The 20731-nt window shown below is 50.9% G+C and overlaps 1 protein-coding gene across 7 annotated transcripts in view; it reads right to left on the minus strand.

Annotated features, from left to right (window-relative positions):
• RPH3AL (rabphilin 3A like (without C2 domains)) overlaps positions 1-20731 on the minus strand; it is a 145086-nt gene that overhangs the window by 65154 nt on the left and 59201 nt on the right. For all 7 annotated transcript variants that reach the window (XM_061176825.1, XM_061176824.1, XM_061176826.1 and 4 more), the window contains 2 exons: positions 18403-18546; positions 15542-15671 (listed from right to left, as the gene is read on the minus strand). In XM_061176825.1, the coding sequence (XP_061032808.1) occupies positions 15542-15671; positions 18403-18546 (274 nt within the window). The remainder of the gene's footprint in view (positions 1-15541; positions 15672-18402; positions 18547-20731) is intronic.

Here is a 20731-nt window from a genome sequence, read left to right on the forward strand (position 1 = left end):
TTCTCTGACTTTCCAGGGTTATCCTAACTCTCAAAAGGTCAGTTTATGTGAAAATACCCTCTCCCTTCTCTGTGCCCACTCCAGTGCCTGGACACAGTAAATGTCCTCGAAGCCAGTAAGTACCTGTCATTGGAACTGATTTTTTTTAATTTGAAAAATTCAGCGGACTTGACAAACACCCTAGGGCTTCCTAACATTCCAGGAGCAACAGTACTAATGATCAACTAAGGACCCTGGTGATGTGCAGGAACAGGGCTCCAGGGAGCGCGGTGACAGGTCTGGGCCAGGTAGAGTCAGGTCTGACCCTCAGGCCTCGGAACTCCCAGCCCGGTATGCAGTTTATGCTGCTAAGGTCAGCAGCTTGTGCTCAGGCAATGAATGGACTGAGGGCCCTGGATACCAAGTGGCGGCGGTTAGACTCTATTCTAGGCAGTAGAACAGAGTGGCAGTAGACTGCCACTGAAGACTTCAGCCGGAGGGAAAAAGCCACACTTGAGCAAGACGAAGAAGCAGAGAAGCAGAGAATGAGCCAGAAAGTGGATGATACTCCACTGCAGGCAGTCAGGAGCCGGGCGGGGAGGCCCCGCAGTGGTAGCCAGGTGCTCGGGCCTCACTCCCTGGGGGGCCCAGACTACACTCCTGTCTGCGCCTGGAAACTCAGCAAGGCAGATGTGCTTCTTGGGCAGAGGGGTCTCTGGAAGGCTTGGCAGATCATAACCCCTCTCAGCCTCAGTTTCTGCATCTGTAACCTGGGAGAGTCATTCCTCCTACGGAAGGCAGGACGACAAGGGTGAGAAAAGGGTTTGGAAGGAGAGAGCTCAAAAGTCCCCTCTGAGAAAGGCCTGGCTCTTTCCTGGTTTGGAGGCCCGGGCTAAAGGGTGCCCTGGTGAGGAGCCGCCTCCCGTGCTCCCCTCCGCTCCCTCTATCCGCAAGAGCGGCATCCTGGTTTCCCCGCAGGGAAACAGAAGGACAGGCTAAATCCACCTCCAGTTAAGGTCAGTGAACAGCAAACAGCTGTGCAGGAAGCGACACAGCAGGAAAAACAGGGGCAATTTGAGAGCGATGAAGAATCGCAGGGCCTGCGAAGGGTGGCAGCTTGCAGGGCGCAGCTGGCGAGGCGAGGGCCACGTGGGCGGCGCTGGCCACAGCTCGGACTGGAAATGTCATTATCTGTTATTTACCGCAACAGAGGACAAGAGGCTGCACAAAATTACTGTTCCTGGTAACAGCCGCTAAACAGATTTGCCAACACGGCTTCCTGCTGCCGGCGGGCTCGCTACACTGACCAGACCCCGGGAGAAGAGCCACTGAGGGGGGTAGCGAGGGGCCCAAGGGGGTGCCGGATGGATGGATGTCTCAGTGGGAAGCCCGGCTGGTGTCCCCAAACCCAACCCAAGCCCAAGCCTACAGACAGACACTCTGCCCACTCAGTGAGGGGCTGGCCTCACACTGACCAGTCCATGACTCAACAACCACAAACACCCCACGTGTGTTCAGCTGCTGCTCAGCCACCTTAGGGGTGTGACAAACTCTGGGGGGCACCTCAGGGGTGCTCAGGGTGCCACACCCGATTATGGATGGTGAGCCCTAGTGTTGGGGCTACCATCCCTTCCCCAGTGTTGCGGGCACTTAGCCAATGGCCTTTGCACTCCATGGACAAGCTGGCACCAGACAGCACCTTCCGTTCGGGGTCTCCTGCGTGTCTTCAGCTCTCTTTACTTCCCAAAGGGCATGTGGGCAAAGTTCTGAACCAAGAGGTAGGAGGAACTGCAAGGCCCTGGCTGTGCCACCAGGAGCAAGTTATCCCTCTGAGCCTCAGTTTCTCCATCTGGAAAATGGGTATAATCACTGCCTTTTGCCTACCAACCTCCAGGGGGCTCTGAGGGACTTATGGCATCACAGGAACATCAGGGGCAGAGGGGGCTTTCAGAAGCACATGCTGACCCCCACGCTGGCTTCCTCCTGCTGAGAGGACACAGACTCAATCACAGCCTGAGCCAAAGCCAATTGGGAAGCAAACCTGCCGTGGCTTTAAAATAACAACAAACCGAGCTGTGTTCCGGAGATGCAGAGAAATGAGCTTTAGCTCACAGCTGCGGCTGCTGCTGCTCCCTGATCTGTGCAGGCCCTTGGGGAGCAGGTTCTGGGGTGGTGATCCTGCAAGGACTGGGCTGACCTGAGCTTCACGGGAGGAAACTGCTGGACAGCCCAGGAGACCCTCTCCTCCAACCCCTCCAACTGCTTCCTTTCACAGGGAGCACGAGAGGCCCAGAGCGGGAAGGGATTTTAACCCGAGGTCACAGGGGGAGCCCAGGGCAGAGCTCTCCTGCACTCCTGACGCCCGGTCCACTCAGCGCAGGTGCAGGTGTAGCAGTCAGTATGAGTTTAGGAAACACTGGCCCCGCCCCTATCCCACCCCACCAGCTATGTCCATCCTCTGACATACACAGGGACCCGAGCCCTCAATTGGACTTCAGACACGGGTAGGATGTGTGTATCGGGGGAGAGTGCTGAGCAAAGGAAGGCAGCAGAAGCCCAAGTGCAGAGGTCTGCGGCCCTGGGAGAGATGCAGACGAGGGGAGAGGCCAGGCCTAACAGGGAGCAGGATGAAGGGCGTCTGGAGCAAGAGAAGGTGGGCCCAGGCCGAGTGTCCCCACCCCAGTCCTGCCCCTGAAGGGCGTGTGAGCAGCCTGGAAAAGACTGAGTTACAGGGAAGGGAAGGGTGGCTGATAACTAAGCAGGGGCCTGGCCCGGAGTGAGCTCTTGATCACTGGCAGCTTTTGTTATTTCTAACTCTTAACCATCTTTGGAGTCCCCATCCTGGTTGTTCTTGCCTGAATTCAGGCCTTTATTATTGCTAATTGGATAATTCGGCATCCGACAGGCTCTCTCCAACCCACTACACGTTCCCTCCTCCAAATCCACCTCTGGACTTAGGCTCCCCAGAGACCCACCTGACAGTCATCACCTGCTTAGCACCCTTTGATGGCTCTGCCGCCAACAGCCTGGCACACGGGGCCCCTTCGCGATCTTCACTTCATTCTCTCCCTCCCTCAGCCTGCATCTCGCCATCACCCCCTCCTTCTCCCTCCCTCCCCGACATCCACCAGCTCTGCCAAACGCCCACCAGTCCCTGCACTTCCTCCTGAAATGCACCACCCCTGCCCCTGGGTATCCACCCTTCCAGCCTCAGCTCAAAGTGAGCTCCACGCTGCAGCCTCCCATACCTCTCAGGGGCCAGCCACCCCCGCCCCTCCACTCTGGGATCACTCCATGCCATCTGCATCTACAGCACTTGTCACACCGAGCTGCATTATCTGTCACCAGGTGAGTTCCTAGAGGGCAGGGCTTGGCCAGAAGGTGAGCTAAGTGGGCAGGGTCTCCAGATGGCCAATGACCATGGCACTGGTCTCTCTCCAGGACACTCTGGGCCTTGCCACCGGGAGCCCAGCCTGGCTCTCAGCAGCTCCTCCGCTGCCTTTGTCCTGATGACCCTGAGTTGGAGGTCAGTGTCAGATCGGGCTATCAGAAGGGCTCTGAACTGCACAAAGTGGAAAGAAGGAAGCTACTTTGGGGGAGGAAAGGCCACGGCGCAGGCACCAGGGCAGCAAGAAAGAAGGGTGCCTTGACAGAGACGTTCTGTTCGTCAGACTCCTGATCGAGGCAGATGTTCCAAGATGCTGTGTGGGGTCTGGTCCAATCCTCCCATCCCGGCAACGGCAGCCAAGTCAATTCCTGCCAAGCAGTCAGAGCGGGCCCTCGGGGCAGACGAATTAAGTGACTTTTTCCGGGAATTTAGGAAACATCGGTAGCTGAATGAAAAATCCATCTTCGTAATGAGGCACAAACACACGTCTCCTAACATCTGAATTAGGTCGAGGAGGAGAAAGGACATTGCAGGGCCAATTTGGAGGCAGCTCAGATGAAACAGCTGTTGCTCAGGAAGCTTGCTGTTTTTGTGGCCGCACCTGAGGTCCAGAGATGCTGAGCGCTGGGTCTGGAAATGGAGCAGGGGACAGGGAGCCAAGGATGACTTTCACTGCACCTCCCATTCGGGAGGGAGGCCCTGCAAACAACTGCCCCCTCCTAACCCTCGTGCACTGTTGGTGCGATTGTAAAACGGTGCACCCGCCGGGGAAAACCGTATGACGGGTCCTCCAAAAATTAAACAGAATTCCCCCATGATCCAGCAATTCCACTTCTGGGTATACACCCACAAGGACTGAAAGCAGAGTCTCAAAGAGATATTTGCACACCCATATTCACAGGAGCACGATTCACGAGAGCTAAAACGTGGAAGCAAACCAAGTGTCCACTGCCAGATGAATGGATCAGCAAAATGTGTTACATACACAATATTATTATTTAGCCTTCAAAAGGAAGGACGTTCTCACACGTGCTACCACATGGATGGACCTTGAAGACATTATGCAAAGTGACAGAAGCCAGTCACAAAAAGACAGATACTGCATGAATGCTTATATGAGGTACCCAGAGTAGTCAAACACATAGGGACAGAAAGAAGTGGGGTGCCAGGGCCTGGGGTGGGTGGGGATGGGGAGTTATCATTTAATGGGTATAGAACTTCAGTTCTGCAAGATGAAAAAGTTCTGGAGATGATGGTGGTGATGGCTGCACAACAATGTGAAGGTACTTAACGCCCCTGAACTGTACACATAAAAATGATTTAAATGGTATATTTTACGTTTGTACATTTTACCACAAATTTAAAAATAAATAATTTTTTAACTTGCCTCTGATTTGGGGGAATCCAAATTAATCCAAGGAGCAGGGTGGGGCAGCTGCCACCACACAGACCCAGCAAGGGCCAGGCTACGGAGATGTGAAGGGTCATCGGTGGGGCCTCCCCCTTCCCTTGCCTCCCTGGCCTCCTTTCTGGTCCTCACTTAACGCTGTGCTCTTTCCTGCCCAGTGCCCCATCCACGCCGCTCCCCCTGCCTGGGATGCTTTCTGCCAGATCTTGCGTTTCCTCATTACAGTCCCAGCTCAGACGTCACCTCTTCATAGAGGCCCATGCTGCGCAGCCGAAATAAAATAGCCGCCTTCCCACGCCATCCCCACTGGCTGTTCGAGTGCCCCCCACTTTCAGTTTTTATGTTTCTGCCTCCCACTTTCTGGAATTGTTGTATTTACTTGTCCATCTTGCCTTTCTAGCTCATAAACTCCATGGGGGTGATGTGGTATAGCGGTAATGGCAAGGATGCTCGGAACCAGACTGCCTGGGATCAAATCCTGGCTCCACGACTGACTGGCTGAGTGATCTTGGGAAAGGTACTTAACCATTCTGAGCCTCAGTTTCCCCATCTGTAAAGGGGGGATGATAAAGGTGCTGAGCCCACTGGGTTGACAGGAGGACTGTGGGGTTGATAGGAATGAGTTAACAAGTGAAAAGCCCTTAGAACAGAGTCTGGCACAGTACTGACAAGAAAGAAGTAAGGGGTCTCATTGTGACAAGTGGTGGGTACAAGGACAAGGCCTACCTTGCTCATCACGGTACCTGCAGGGCCTGGCATATAGTCAGTACCCAATAAAACCTTAAAGAATGAATGAATCAAAAAATTCTGCAGAGAGATAAGACCTTCATGAAATTCAATTTCATTTTCAAGGATGGGCCTATGGAGCTGAGTCAGCTCCCAAGGAGGTAAAAGTCCCCCAAGAGGGCTGCTCCATTCTCCTGCCCACACAGGCCTGGGCCCCTTGAGGTGGGCTCAACCCAGCCTCAGGTGCTTAGCTTTTGCATTGGGAACATCCTGAGAACATTCAGGCTGCTTCTGAAGGTCTTGGGAAAGTAGGTAGAAAAGCTGGTTCCCCCCAGTGGTGGTGAGGGCAGCTAGCCGGCCACTGCTGGTATCAAGGGAATACAGGGGGAGGGTGGGCTCTGGACAAGGCCATGTGGGTGCACCTGGGGTCCTCAAATCTGCCACTGCTTCACATTAAAGTGTGTTCTTTCTTTGTTATTTGTTTGCTTATTTATTTATCCTCCCAAATATTATTTTACCTTTCACATTTAAATGTGAAATCAAGCTGGAATTGACTTTTGTGCCTAGTGGGAGGTAAAAGTCAAGATCCATCTTTTCCATATCAGTATCCAAATGACCATGCGTTATTTATCCAAAAGACCATTCTTTTCCCACTGCACATCCATGTCTCCTTTGCCATACATTGGAATTCTTTTTGCAGCAGGTGTATAGAAATACAGGCACACCTCATTTTATCGCGCTTTGCTTTATTGCACTTGGCAGATATCGCATTTTTTACAAATTGAAGGTTTGTGGCAACCCTACGTTGAGCAAGTCTATCGGCGCCATTTTCCCGACGGCATTTGCTCACTTTGTGTCTCTGCATTACCTTTTGGTGAGTCTCACAATATTTCAAATTGTTTCATTATTATTATATTTGTTACGGTGATCTGTGATCAGTGATCTTTGATGTTACCCTATTCCCTGAGACACAACAATACCGAAATTAGGCCATTTAATAACCCTCCAATGGCCTCTAGGTGTTCAACTGAAAGGAAGAGTCACATGTCTCTCTCTTTAAATCAAAAGCTAGAAATGGTTAAGCTTGGTGAGGAAGCCATGTTGAAAGCCAAGCCAGGGGACTTCCCTGGTGGCACAGTGGGTAGGACTCCGCGCTCTCAATGCAGGGGGCCGGGCTTCGATCCCTGGTCACGGAACTAGATCCCACATGCATGCCGCAACTAAGAGTTTGCATGCCACAACTAAGGAGCCCGTGTGATGCAACTAAGGAGCTGGCAAGCTGCAGCTAAGGAGCCTGCGAGCCACAACTAAGGAGACTGTGAGCCACAACTAAGGAGCCCACATGCTGCAACTAAGGAGTTGGTGCTCTGCAACTAAGGAGCCCGCCTGCCGCAACTAAGACCCAGTGCAACCAAATAAATAAATAAATAAATATTAAAAAAAAAAGAAAGCCAAGCCAGACTAAAGCTAGGTCTCTTGCACCAAACGGTTAGCCAAGTTGCGAATAAAAAGCAAAAGTTCTTGAAGGAAATAAAAAGTGCTACTCCAGTGAACCCATGAATGATAAGAAAGTGAAACAGCCTTATTATGAATATGGAAAAAGTTTGAGTGGTCTGCATAGAAGATTAGACCAGCCACAACATTCCCTTAAGGAAGGGCTTAATCCAGAGCAAGGCCCTAACTCTATTCAATTCTATGAAGGCTGAGAGAGGTGAGGAAGCTGCAGAAGTCTGAAGCTAGTTGAGGTTGGTTCATGAGGTTTAAGGAAAGAAGCCGTCTCCGTAACATCAAAGAGCAAGGTGAAGCAGCAAGTGCCGATATAGAAGTTGCAGCAGGTCATCCAGGCGATCAAGCCAAGATAATTAATGAAGGTGGCTACACTCAACAGCAGATTTTCAACATAGATGAAACAGCCCTCTACTGGAAGGAGATGCCATAGCCAGAGAGAGGAAGTCAATGCCTGGCTTCAAAGCTTCAAAGGGTAGGCTGACTCTCTTATTAGGGGCTAATGAAGATTTAAGTTAAAGACAATGCTGATTTACCATTCTGAAATCCTTGAGCCCTTCAGAATTATGCTAAATCTACTCTGCCTGAGCTCTATAAACGGAACAACAAAGCCTGATGACAGCACATCTGTATACAACATGGTCTACTGAATATTTTAAGCCCACTGTTGAGACCTACTTCTGAGAAAAAAAGATTCTGTTCAAAATATGACTGCTCATTGACAATGCACCTGGTCACCCAAGAGCTCTGATAAGAGATGTACGATGAGATTAATGCTGTTTTCATGCCTGCTAACACAACATCCATTCTGCAGCCCATGGATCAGGGAGTAATTTCGACTTCCAAGTCTTATTATTTAAGAAATACATTTCATAAGACTATAGCTGCCACTGATAGTGATTCCTCTGATGGATCTGGGCAAAGTCAATTGAAAACCTTCTGGAAAGTATTCACCATTCTACATGCCACTAGAACATTCATGATTCATGGGAAGAGGTCAAAATATCAACATTATCAGGAATTTGGAAGAAGTTGATTCCAATCCTCATGGATGACTTTGAGGGGTTCAAGACTTCTGTGGAGGAAGTAGATGTGGTGGAAATAACAAGAGAACTAGAATTAGAAGTGGAGCCTGAAGATGTGACTGAATTGCTGCAGTCTCATGATAAAACTTGTACAGATAAGGAGTTGTTTCTTATAGATGAGCAAAGGAAGTCGTTTCTTGAGATGGAATCTACTCCCGGGGAAGGGAGTAGATTGTTGAAGTGAAGATTGTTGAAATGACAACAAAGGATTTAGACTATCACATAAACTTAGTTGATAAAGCAGTGGCGGGTTTGAAAGGATTGACTCCAATTTTAAAAGAAGTTCTATTATGGGTAAAATACTATCAAACAGCATCGCATACTGCAGAGAAACTGTTCATGAAAGGAAGACTCTAAAGTGTAAATATAACTTTTATATGAACGGGGAAACCAAAAAATTTGTCACTGTATTGCAATATTTGCTTTACTGCAGTGGTGTGGAACCAAACCCACAGTATCTCTGAGGTACGCCTGTCCGGATTTTTTTGTATGTATATTAAACTTGTATACAACCACCTTGCTAAATTCACCAACTAATACTAACCATTTGTATTTAGAGTTTTTCAGATTTTCTAGTTATATAATCATGTTTTCGTGATAATGACAGTCTTAGCTATTCTCCAATCCTTATGCTACACATTTCTTTTTCTTGCCTGATTGCAGTGGTTAGGCCTCCAGCACAATGTTGGATAGAAGTGGTGATAAAGATACATAGAACTTGTCTTATACCAGACTTTACGAGAAAAATTTTCAGTAACTATTGAGTATGATGTTTCTTCTCCTGTGCTCTTTAATAAGATATCCTTGCTTCTCCAAGGAAGGGAAAGCATGAGATAATGAATGCTTTGGTCTGAAGCAATGGAGGGGCAGCATGGCACAGCAACTCACCCTGGGGGACCCAGCTCCCCACTATCTGGCCAGGTGACCTGAGCAGCCCACACCACCTCAGCTGAGCCCCTGTTCTCCATCTGTGACTCTGGAACAGCCTCACCAACCCTGATTCCCTTATGGCTTTGCCCTAAGGACCCAGAAGGATGACTTTTGTGAAAGTGCTTTATAAACTCCAAAGGACATCACAAGGTGAGACAGTGGCCACCATGTTCACTGTTTGCAAGAGTGAGGATGGCCTGAGGGAGGATGCAGGAGACTCTAAGCTGAGGGTTTGGGGGTGTGGTGCAGGGGAGAACATGCGGAGGGCAAGGGAAGCAAGACAAGCAGAGGGAAGGCGGTCACTTGAGGTCCTTCACCACCACCCTGAGCCGGGCCTGGGGCTGGGACCTTAAAGCAGGGCTATGCCATGCAGTTTGTGGGATCTTAGTTCGCTGACCAGGGATTGAACCCAGGCCCTCAGCGGTGAGCGCACGGAGTCCTAACCACTAGACCTCCAGGGAATTCCCAGAGCAGGGGTTTTCCAGCCCAAGGAGGATCAGAATCCCCAAGAGTGCTGTTTGTTAAACACACTGCCTCTGTTGGCAGAGTTCCTATTCAGTAGGTGTATGGATGAAGTGTTTGTGTCCCCTCAAAATTTGTGTGTTGAAGTCCTAACCCTCCATGTGATGGTGTTTGGAGGTGGGCCTTTGGGAGGTGATTAGAGTTCAATGAGAGGTCATGAGGGTGCAGCCCCCATGATGGGATTAGTGGCTCCAGGGTTACTGCCTGCTGTGGGTCTGGGATGACCTCAGCAGGATACCGCTCCTCAGAGCCTTGAGCAGGGCTGGGGACAGGGATCAGGGTCTGGCCTGGCCCCTTTCCTCCAATGGCCCCCCATCCTGGGTGGGGAATGCCTGCCCACCCCACCCCACCCCCGCCCCACAGGCTGGATGTCCCCTGAAGGCTTTGAGCAAAGTGCGGGGCTGCCTCACTCTTTTTCACCAGGACTCAGCACACATTACCGAGACCATCATTTCATGGGCAGGCTCCTTTGCTCCCACACGTGGAGCACGTTTTAGCTGAGACCAGAGAAAAATCTGATAGCTTCCCCCGCACAGTGACAATGCCATCCTGGGCTCAGGCGGGCTCTCCAGCAGCCCTGCCCAGCCTCCCTATTATTGGTGAAGCCAGACTCTCAATTAAAGTGAAAGCTGGCAGACTCAGATCCTAAGCAATTAGGAGTGCCAGGCCTCTCTAATTAACCAGCCAGCCCCTCTCCCTTCCCACAACAGCCTTCTGATAATGAGAGCAGGCAGCCTGGGCATGCAGGCCCAATTAGAGGGGACGCTGCTCCGAGGACCAGCATCATGGGTTCCACCCACACGCTCATTAGCTTGTGGCCGCCGAACACTGCCAGGGCTTTTGCTCGGGACACCACCGTGTGGCCAGGAGCACCTGAGGATCTGCCCCCCAGACATGGATCGGGATGCTTCCCATGTCAGAGATCTCCCCAGCATCCCTTCTCTGCAGCCTGCCCTTGCCCACGCACCTCCTGGGAGCCAGTGCTGTAGCCATTGCAAAAGGTGGGGAGGTGGAGAGGAGAGATAGAAATAAATAGGGAGGCACCCCGGAAATTGGTGAGCCCAGAGTGGAGGGCTCCTGATACCCCCAATTTGGTCAGTACCTTGTTAGATCTCTCTTAGCCCCCGAGGGCTGCCTCTGAAACCCCAAACACAACTGTAATTAATTACCCATAATCATTTAACACCCACTGCCTAGAGGGCAGGCATATGTGTGTCTTTACACTGTATCCCCAATGCCTGCACCAGTATATCGTCATATTTATAGGACAACACATATTTGTTGAAAGAGTGAATAGATGACATTGTCTACCCCTCCCAGACACCAGAGAGCCCCTGTACAAGGGCTAAAGCTTTGCAGGGGGCCGTGAGGTTAAGTCTGGGCCTCCCTCCTGATTCTCCAGAGACTTGGCTCCTAAGCGACCACCACCTGGCAGAGTGGCCCAGGGTGTCCTCCCTGTCTTCTGGGCCTGAATCCTCATAGTCAGGCACTTGCCCAGCCCATTTCCAGCTATATGCCTCTGCTGTGCTGTTCTCCCCTCCCTGGAAGGCCCTTGGCTCTGCTTTCAGCCTCTCAGAAGCCTAACCAACTTTCAGGAGCCAGCTCCTCCAGGCAGCCCTCCTGATTGTTCTCAGTCCTGGAAACCCTGGTCCCAGCCACAGTCAGCATCACTCTAGAGGGTACTGTCTGCCCACCTTGACCATGAGGACCAGAGGGAAGTGGCCATTCTGGACCCTTCTCCTTTTGGAGTCCCCTAACCCAGAATTAACTCAGAACAGGCTGAATAAGTGATTGAGTGTTAGGTTCACCTGAGGAACTTGCACAGAAATCAAGTTTGGTTTCCCTGCTTAAGACATCCAATCCTGGACAGCTACAAAGGCTTCCAGAGGCTTTTATATAGATTACAAAAAATTTGGGAATAACTGTGGGAACACCAATTTTCAGTTCAAGAAAACATGAATTGTAGGGAATTCCGTGGCAGTCCAGTGGTTAGGACTCAGCAGTTTCATTGCCGGGGCCCAGGTTCAATCCCTGGTGGGGGAAGTAAGATCCCAGGGGGAGGGGGAGGGGGAGGGAGGGGGGAGGGAGGGGGGGGAGAGAGAGAGAGAGAGAGAGGGAGAGGGGGAGAGAGAGGGGGAGAGAGAGAGAGAGAGAGAGAGAGGGAGTGGGAGAGGGAGAGGGAGAGGGGGAGAGAGAGGGAGGGAGAGAGAGAGAGAGAGAGAAAGAAAGGGAGGGAGGGAGGGAGGGAGGGATGAAGGAAGGAAGGAAGGAAGGAAAGAAGGAAGGAAGGAAGGAGGGAAAACATGAATTCTAAAAAGGAGAACATAGGTTGCTATTGGCTGAATTGTGTCCCATCAAAATTCTTGTGTTGAAGCCCTAATCCCCAATGTGACTGTATTTGGAGACAGGGTCTTTAGTAGGTAATTAAGGCTAAATGAGGTCATAAGGGAGGGGCCCTGATCCAAACGGACTAGTGTCCTTATCTGAAGTAGGAGAGAGACCAGAGCTCTCTCTCCACCATGTGTGGACACAGTGAGAAGGTGGCCGTCTGCAAGCTAGGAGGAGAGTCCTCATCAGAAACCAGATTGGCCAGCACACTGATCTTGGACTTCCCAGCCTCCAGAACTATGACAAATCAATTTCTGTTGTTGAAGCCACCCAGTCTGTGGTCTTTTGTTATGGCAGCCTGAGCTGACTGATCCATGGGATATCACTAAACCTCTTCTGAGATGTATGTGAGGTTGGTTCTATTTTTGTAACACCTGGGCAGTCTGAACAGCCAGGACCTCGAAGTGAATTAATAATAATAGTGATAATAATAATAACAGGAATCCTTTACTGAGTGTTTGCAATGGACCCGACACTAAGGGCTTCCCTGCATTAGCTCATCTACTCCTCACACCCACCCAATGATGATGTAGTTCTATTTCTCCGTTTACAGATGAAGAAACAGAGGCCCAGAGAGGTTAAGTGGCTCATACAAGGTCACTGCAGTGTGCCCAAGCCGGAGCACAACCCAGGTCTCTCTGCATGAGAACAGCACTTACTGGCAACCCAGGAGGACCTCCGTCCCCTCACTGTGCAGGACCAAGTGACCTCTAGCCCTGGCCCATTTGGAATCTAGGACCCGCTTTCCTTCCTAAGACCCTCAATCACCCCCCAACCCCTCCCTATTTGCTTAGAATACATTGAAGAGATTGATTCCCTTAGCGTATGGCCTTTGTCCCTATGTTGCCTTGTCCCCGACCTCATCATCTTCCAATGACAGCCATCGCCACCTAACTCATCTCCTGCTTTCCTTCTATGTCCCCCTGCAACGCACTTGCCAGACAGCAGCTAGACTCTCCTCTTAAAAACACAAACCAGATCACATTACATCCCTGCTTAAAACGCTCCACTGACATCCCATGAAACTTAGAATCACATCTCAACTCCTGACCTTGACTAACAAAGCTCTGTATGATTGGCTATGCCCACCGCTCGCTCCCTCTGCCCCAGATGCCTTCATTAGTCCCTTGAACATGCCCAGCTCATTTCTGCCTCAGGGCCTTGGTGCTTGCTGGTCCCTCTGCCTGCAACGCTCCTCCACCTGGATCCTCCTGGGGCTGCCTCCTGCTTGTGGTCAGGTCTGAGCTCACAGAGACTCAACTTGAGCACCTTGTTTTAATTCACTACAGAGCCCTAGGTGTACATAATGTTATTTTATATTTGTTTATTGTCTGTCTTCTCCTACCCCTAGAAGACAGTCTCCATGAGAGCAAGGACTTGATCTTGTTCATGGTATCGCCAGAACCTAGAACAGGGCCTGCACACAGTAGACCCTCTACTATTTGCATAATGAGTAAATGAATGACTGAATGAATGACACAGTCTTCTCAAGGATGGATGAAGATAACCCCCCCAAATGCCCATCATTCAGCTATGGCCCTAATTGGCACGCTCTCCTCCCACTCTCACCCAAGAACAAGTCCCCTCAGAAACTCAGAGGGCTCCTTATCTCACCATCCAAGCCAGGACCAAGTCTTCAGCCTGCTGTGAAATAAGAACAATTTCAAATAGAAATGTCTTCCCGAAAAGCCATGGGGTGGGGGTGGAGAGAGTATCTGGAAGAGCATTCCCCCACCCCCACATCCACTGAGGTTCTCCCCTGGGACTCCCACTGTTGCCTAGGAAACGGCTCTGCAAGGAGCAGCGGGCATTAACCCTTCAGCAACCAGGGGCAGCAGCCTGTCTCTGCAGCAGAGGCCCCAAACTTTTCCAGGGAAAGGAGACAAGGCTCTGACAGCCTCTTCATGGTCCCGCAAACCCGGACATTTATAGTAGTCATGGAGTTGAGGGGCAGAAGGAGGAAACAGGCTGTTGGGCCTCATTCTCCCAGGCAGAAGTCACATACTAGAACCCCACCTGCCCAGGTGCTGGGAGCAAGACATTCCTGAGTCCCTGTGCCCAGTACCTCGTTGGTATCTATCTAGTCTAGGCCTATGGAGGCTTGCGGAGGAGCGGCACCAAAGTGCCCACCCCCTCTCTGACCCTCAGGCCCCTCCCACACCTCCACTGTTCTTGGGACCCCTCACCAGTTAATCCACATTCCTCAGCCCAGTTCACCACATGAGACAGAACAGGGGAAAAGGGACCTTAGCTGAAATCCTGGCTTTCCCACCTATTCATTTGGTACATTAACTTTTTTGCACCTTGGTTCTCTCATCCAGATTTTGAACACCACCGAAAATGCCCTTGTCAAGGCTGCCAATGGCCTCTGCTGCCAAGTCCATGTTTACTTCTTTGACGTTCCCATATTTTACAGTCCTCTCAACTCTTAACGTCCCACCCCACCCTCAGTCTTCTATTCCCTGTTAATTCTTTCCAGAATTTATTTCTTCCTGAAATCTTATCTATTACTCTACTATTTACTATTTACTTTATTTATTTACTTTACTATTTACTATTACTGATTATCTATTACATTACTTTTTTTTGGTTCCCTCAAGAGAGAAAGTTCTTTCTCTGCCTTGTTCACCAAAATAACTCCAGGCTTAAGATAATGACTAGCACATGGAAGTTACTTGAGAATGGGTTCTGGTAAAACTAGAGTGAAAAACAAAAAAAGAAAAAGACATGGTGTCTTGGGAACAGTGCTTCTAACCTAGGAGGGTAGTAAAGGGAAGTCCCATGATGACAGCTATGCAGTAACTACTGTAGGCTAGAGCAGGAATAAGAGTCCAGAAGAGTTTCTGGCAGGGGAAAAAAAAAAGTAGGCTTCACGCAGTAGAGAGTAAAATTCAGATGCTAAATAACCTTGAGGACTGGAAGGCACATTATTCTTTGGTCAATGAGAAAAGAAAGGCAATTAGAAACTCCATAAAAAACAAAAAGTTATTTTAAGAAGTCTTGGACTCAATATTAATATGTGGCATAATTTAGAACAATCCGTGGAGTATAAGAAAAGGAGAAAATCCACTTGGCCTTGCTGCAAAGATCATTCTCACTGGAGTGGCCAGGGATCAAGAGAGCAGACCAATAGAATAGGAAGTATAATCTTAGCAAACTGTTTGGCTCTGAGGAAAACTGTATTTATTTAATGACAACTAATAACATATCCTGAATACTTATATGCCAAACAAGGTTTTAAGAGCTTTGCATATAATATCTAATCCTCACAGCTCTCTAAGATACATATTATCATTATCCCTATTTTATAGATGAGGAAGGTGAGGCTTGACATAGTAAATAAGTTTTCTGAGGTCATACAGCTAGTGGAAGAGCTGAATTCACACCCAGGCCTGTGAGACCCAGAGGTCCACTCCCCAGAGCTGGCACTAGAAGCCTGGCCATTTGACCTTCAGGCCCCAATCCTTCTTGCCAAGAAGCATAGGATACCATGTGTGCACACATGTATGCACGAATGTACACACACACACACACACTCCTGGGAGCCAGGATGCAAAGCCACAGAGTAACAGGGCTGGTCCAGGCTGGGAAGCCAGAGCAGGGCCTTACCTTCCTGCAGTCTTTGCAGAACACCGATGAGCTGCCCAGGAAGCCCAGCACCTCCCCACAGAGCAGACACTGGGAGAGGCCATTCCCCATCACATTGCGCCTCATGGTCTCCAGCCGCTCCACCAGCCGCCTGCAGCACAGGACACAGAGTCAGATGGCATGTGCTTCCTGTCTCCAACCAGACCCCTGCCCAGGCGCGGCTGCCACGGGGCCCCAATACTATACCACTTCCTGGGGGTTGTTCCCTCACCTGGGGTACTGTTCCCTGCCCCATCCCTTCCCCTGGCTAACTCCTAATCATTCACTCACTCACCAACCATTAACTGGGCACCTACAACATGCCAGACACTGGGAATATTGTAGCAAACAAGCCAGAGATGGACACGGGTCCCTGTTCTTATGGAATTTATGTTCAATAAAGGGAGAAAGTCCATAAACAAGCAAACTGACTTCAGAGGGGGGAGTGTTATGAAATAAAATAAGTGGGGCTGGGAGGGAGCAGGGCATGTTAGATGGTGATTAGTGAAGGCCTCTCTGAGGACATGTGAACTGAGAGGTAAAGGATGACAAGGACCAAACATGTGAAGAGCTGGGGGAGCATCCCAGGCAGAGGGAACAGCAAGTACAAAGAGGGAGGCCCTGGCGCATTAGAATGGTGAGAAGGCCAGGGGGGCTACACTGCCTGGGATGAAGGAGGCTGGAGGGGCGAGGAGGGGCCAGATTACACGGGGTTTGTAGGTTGGATTGGTCTTTGAAGTTTGGATTGTTTTCTAAAATCAACGCGAACCCACTGAAGAGTTTTAAGTAGAGGAGTGATCTGATCTCAGTGACATTTCTAAAAGCTCCCTCCAGCTGTTGTGTGAAGCTGGGATTACAGGGGGAGTCCGGTGAGGAAGCCGGCAGGAGGCGGCGGGAGGTCTGGGGAAGGAGGACGGAGAGCAGGACGGGCTGTATTTCAGAGTCATCGTGGATGGATTTGGGGGAGGAGAGGTAAAAGAAAGATCCAGGATGGAGTAGAGGCTTTCGGCTTAAGCACCTGGGTGGACGGAGAAGCTAGAGGGAGAAAGAGAAAGAGGCCCTCTTTGAACCCCGCTGAGCCCAGGATAGGTGCCTTTCCTTGAGTCCCACGGGCCCTCAGCCCACCGTGACCCCTGTTTCATGACAACCTGTCATACAACACTGCCACGCCCACAACACACGGCCACTTCTGCTTCTGTTTCGTTGGCCGCTGTGTCTCCAGTGCCCAGTGGATTCCCAGTGAACATTCTTGAATGCATGGAAGACAGGGTGTGGGTACGTTATGTCCTGTAACTCTCACAACCGCCCAGCGCAGAGGATGCTGTTTCCCCCCTACTTTAAAGGTGAGAAGATTGAGGCTCCGAGATGTGAAGTCACTTGCCAGCGTTGCACAGCTCCTCAGAGGTAGAGCCAGGGCCACACTCAGGCCACCCCAAGTCTCATGGCAACTCCACCCTCTCCCCTGGGGTGATCAGGCCCTGCCTGGGGGCCGATGGAGGGCGGACTGGGCGCTGAGGCTGCCTCTGCCCACCTGCCCTCCAGCTGGCACTCCTGACTTCCACAGGAATCGCCGTCCCTCTTCCAGGGACCTGCAGGGTTCCGGGAGCAAAGCCGAGTTCAGCCCTGGCCTGACCCACTTGTTTTTGGGGGACCCCCTCTCCATACAGCCCTGTGACTCCCACTCATGGAAACACACAGGATGCACCTCCTCCTTCTGAGATGATTAACTGCCTCCTGGGCCATTCCTGCCCCAGCCAAACCCAGCGCTCACAGCCAGGGCCAGACGATGTGAGCGGCACAGGGAAGGCAAAGATGGCAGCCCAGATGGATGAGGGGGGCGCAAATGCTTCCCACAGCTGCGGGGAGCCCACGGGGCACACCCCTCACCAGCTCCCAGCACACCCTCCTGGGGGAGCCCGAGGGATGTGGTGCTGGCCCATCAGTCATCAGCACAGGCACCTCGGAGACCTGCAGAGCCTTGCGGGATCCTCAGGCTAGGCCTGAGAGAGGGAGGGGCCCCAGCCAGGTGTGGTGGGGAGAAAAGAGCAAAAGACAATTAGTCTGTCAGATACAAACCCTTTTTGTAATGAAATGGTAGTAATATGTCAGTATTACGGAGGCACAGACAACAAACTGTTTGGACAGCAGTGGTCTTTGTAGTGGTGCTTTCACTTTCTAGAACTGTGCATTTCTACAATGTCTGACTTTTTAAAAATGATCATCTATTTAATAGAAAAAGATAAATAGAAAAAGAACAAGGAGACCAGAATCAAATTAATTCCTGCCAGTGCCCCTGCATTTATGTTTTCCTCCTTGTGCCTGCCTGTGTTTTTCAGATTGTCTAGGAAGTATGAATTGCTTTTGTAATTAAACAACAAAAAAAAGACACAACAAAACTGAAGACTATGTAGAAGACAGCTCTGGATGCCGGAGGCCGGAAGAGCTTAGAATAAGCAGGAGAACGGCTCCTGTTGGTCTTTGATGGGAGAACCCACAGTTCAGCCTCCACGTCAAACCCTCCCTTGGCTGAACCACAGGGACCCTCCTTTGTGCAGAGCTAAACAGACCTTAATGCGTTTGACGGCACTCATTCATCCTCCCTACAGCCTGGGGCCCATACATCAGCCGCTATCCCCATCTTACAGAGGGGTATACTGAGGCTTAGACAGGATGGGTTAGGAATCTGCATGCCAGGGGTGTTCAGGCAGAGCTGACTCACTCCCAGTGAAAAGCTGGAACTAGGAGCCAGGGCGCCAGACACCCAGCCCACTGATCTGGCACTAAATGCCCTTGCTTCCCTCTCCACGGCCTCACTCCTGCCCCATCTTGGGAGCAGCCCTTACCCGATTCTCTGCTGTTCCAGGACGTCAAGCCGCTCGGCCCTCTGGATGACCTGCAGGATGGCCTCCACCTCGGCTGGGCTGAGGCACTGGCTCTTCCTCTGCTTCTCTGTCTGGTAGGTGTGCACAGACCAGCCCGTCTGCAGCCTTGAGAGAGAACAACACAGAAGTGCAACCCCAGTGCAAACCGGCATCCCCGCCACATCCACAGAGGCCCCCTGAGCACAGTCTGTGTGTCAGGGGCAAGGGGTTCAGACACCAGCCTCCAAATGCTGCCTCTGCCACCCGCCAGCTCCCGGGTCCCACAAGGATAGCAGCACCCCCTTAGCACCTCGGGGGGGTTGGGGGGAGACAGGAGCATGGAATGTGCAGAAGGCCACGGCCACAGCATGAGCGGTTTCAAGGGAACAGCACAGAAGATGACCAAGAGAAGAATGAACACCCAGATCTGAGTTGTACAAGAAAGTGAGATGGAGTTTACTATGGGACAGGAAAGACTGGTAATTAGGTTAAAAACAAGCGCTGAGGATAAAAGGATATTCACGCAGCATTTTGAAAACTAGAGGGATGCAGGGCAGGAGGGTACCAGCAGCACAGGAGGGGCGGTGAGGGCGGCCAGGGCGGCGAGGCAGGGCTGGGGCCTGGCCCAGAGCCCCAGGACTGAGGGGAAGAACTCCAACCCTTTCTATTTTTCTGGATGGTGAGAGTGGCAGCAGTGGACCAAGCCCCAACTCCCTGCCCTGGGGCCCAGCTTCTCCCAGACTTCCTGTGCCAGGTGGTGGGAACACAGAGACGGACAAGGTGGCAAGGTCACTGCCCTCCAGAACTACAATATTCTGGGGGAGACGGATGCCCGATCAGTTACAAAAAATATTTATTTACTGAAAAATTCGGAGAGCGATTCATTCAATACCTATTTATTGAGCATCCACTGTGATGCCAGGCTCGCTAGGTGCTGGGACAAGCCACTGGGCAGGCCACGCAGGTGGGCGTGAGGAGGATGTACAAATAAGGGGAATTGACCCAGGTAGGGGAGCAGCTCTAGAAGGGCTCCCCTAAAGAAGTGGCAGCAGGCAAGAGACTGTGACACAGGATGCAGGGCAGGAAGATGAGGGTGTGGATGTCTTCCTGGTGGTTCCCTGAAACGGATGGACACTGGTGGTCTCACGTCACCACCCGGTCCAGCTCTTGCATCCAAGCGCTGCTGACACTGTATAAGTTAGGAGAGGTAAAAAGCATGTCTTTTCTCTGTGGGTAGAGAGAAAGCCATCCCAGGCTGGTTAAGGTGAAGGACTCAGATTCTGAAGTCTAATGGATGGTCTGATCTTATGGCTCTGTCCCTTCCCAGGTACGAGAACTTGGACAGCTGCTCATCCTTGATTTCCTGATCTGTCTCTTTAAGGGATGCCAGGAAGATGAAATAAGGAGGGTATATAAAGTGCCCTGTACATAGCAAATGCCCAGTTGCTTAATAAGTGGCAGTTAGTGATGATTTTTGTAATGATCATGGGTGAGACCATTAGGAACAGCTTAACCAAAGAGGTAGCATTTGTGCTGGGTTTTGCAGGATGAATAGGAGCCCCCCCAATGGAAGCAGGGAGCTGGCATTCAGGCAAAGGACACTGAACGTGCAAAGGCATGAAGGCATAAAGTAATGTGCTGCATTGGAGAGATCCGGACTTCTAGACTGCCTATTTCTCCAATTAAAAAAAAATGCCTTGGTACAAACTACTATGTACAAATAAATAAGCTACAAGGATATAGTGTACAGCACAGGGAATATAGCCAATAATTTTTACAGTAACTTCAAATGGAGTATAATCTATAAAATATTGAATCACTATGTTGTACACCTGAAACTAATATAATACTGTAAACTGACTATACTTCAATTTAAAAAAATACCTTGCCCTAGACTAATACTTTTTTAAGTGACCCTCAAAGAGCTGGGGAAAGCAAAGAATGGGAACGGGGCAGGACTGGCGGGGACAGGAAGGGAGGCCAGGCCTTGGAGTGGGCAGGGGTACACATTCACCTGTCCTCTGTGCGCTGGGTGGACTCAGGGCGTTTTGGTCTCGAAAAGGGACCCTCCCCCGCCCCACCCTTCTGGTTTTCTCTGTCTGAGCATTTTAGGGACACTGGCGGTTGGTGATTGGCCAGGGGGAGGAAAATTGGAAAACAGAGCCCCCAAGCTCAGGGGCACCCCACCTCCACCATGTGAAAAAGGCAGGCCAAGGAACACAGAGGTGGGAAGACGCCAGCACTGCTACCCGTCCTGGTGGGCACAACGCCTACACAGCCCAGGGCCGGTCCAGGGCACTGAGGACCTCCT

This window comes from Eubalaena glacialis, chromosome 19 (assembly GCF_028564815.1).
Source record: "Eubalaena glacialis isolate mEubGla1 chromosome 19, mEubGla1.1.hap2.+ XY, whole genome shotgun sequence".
In the NCBI taxonomy this organism is placed as follows: Eukaryota; Metazoa; Chordata; class Mammalia; order Artiodactyla; family Balaenidae; genus Eubalaena; species Eubalaena glacialis.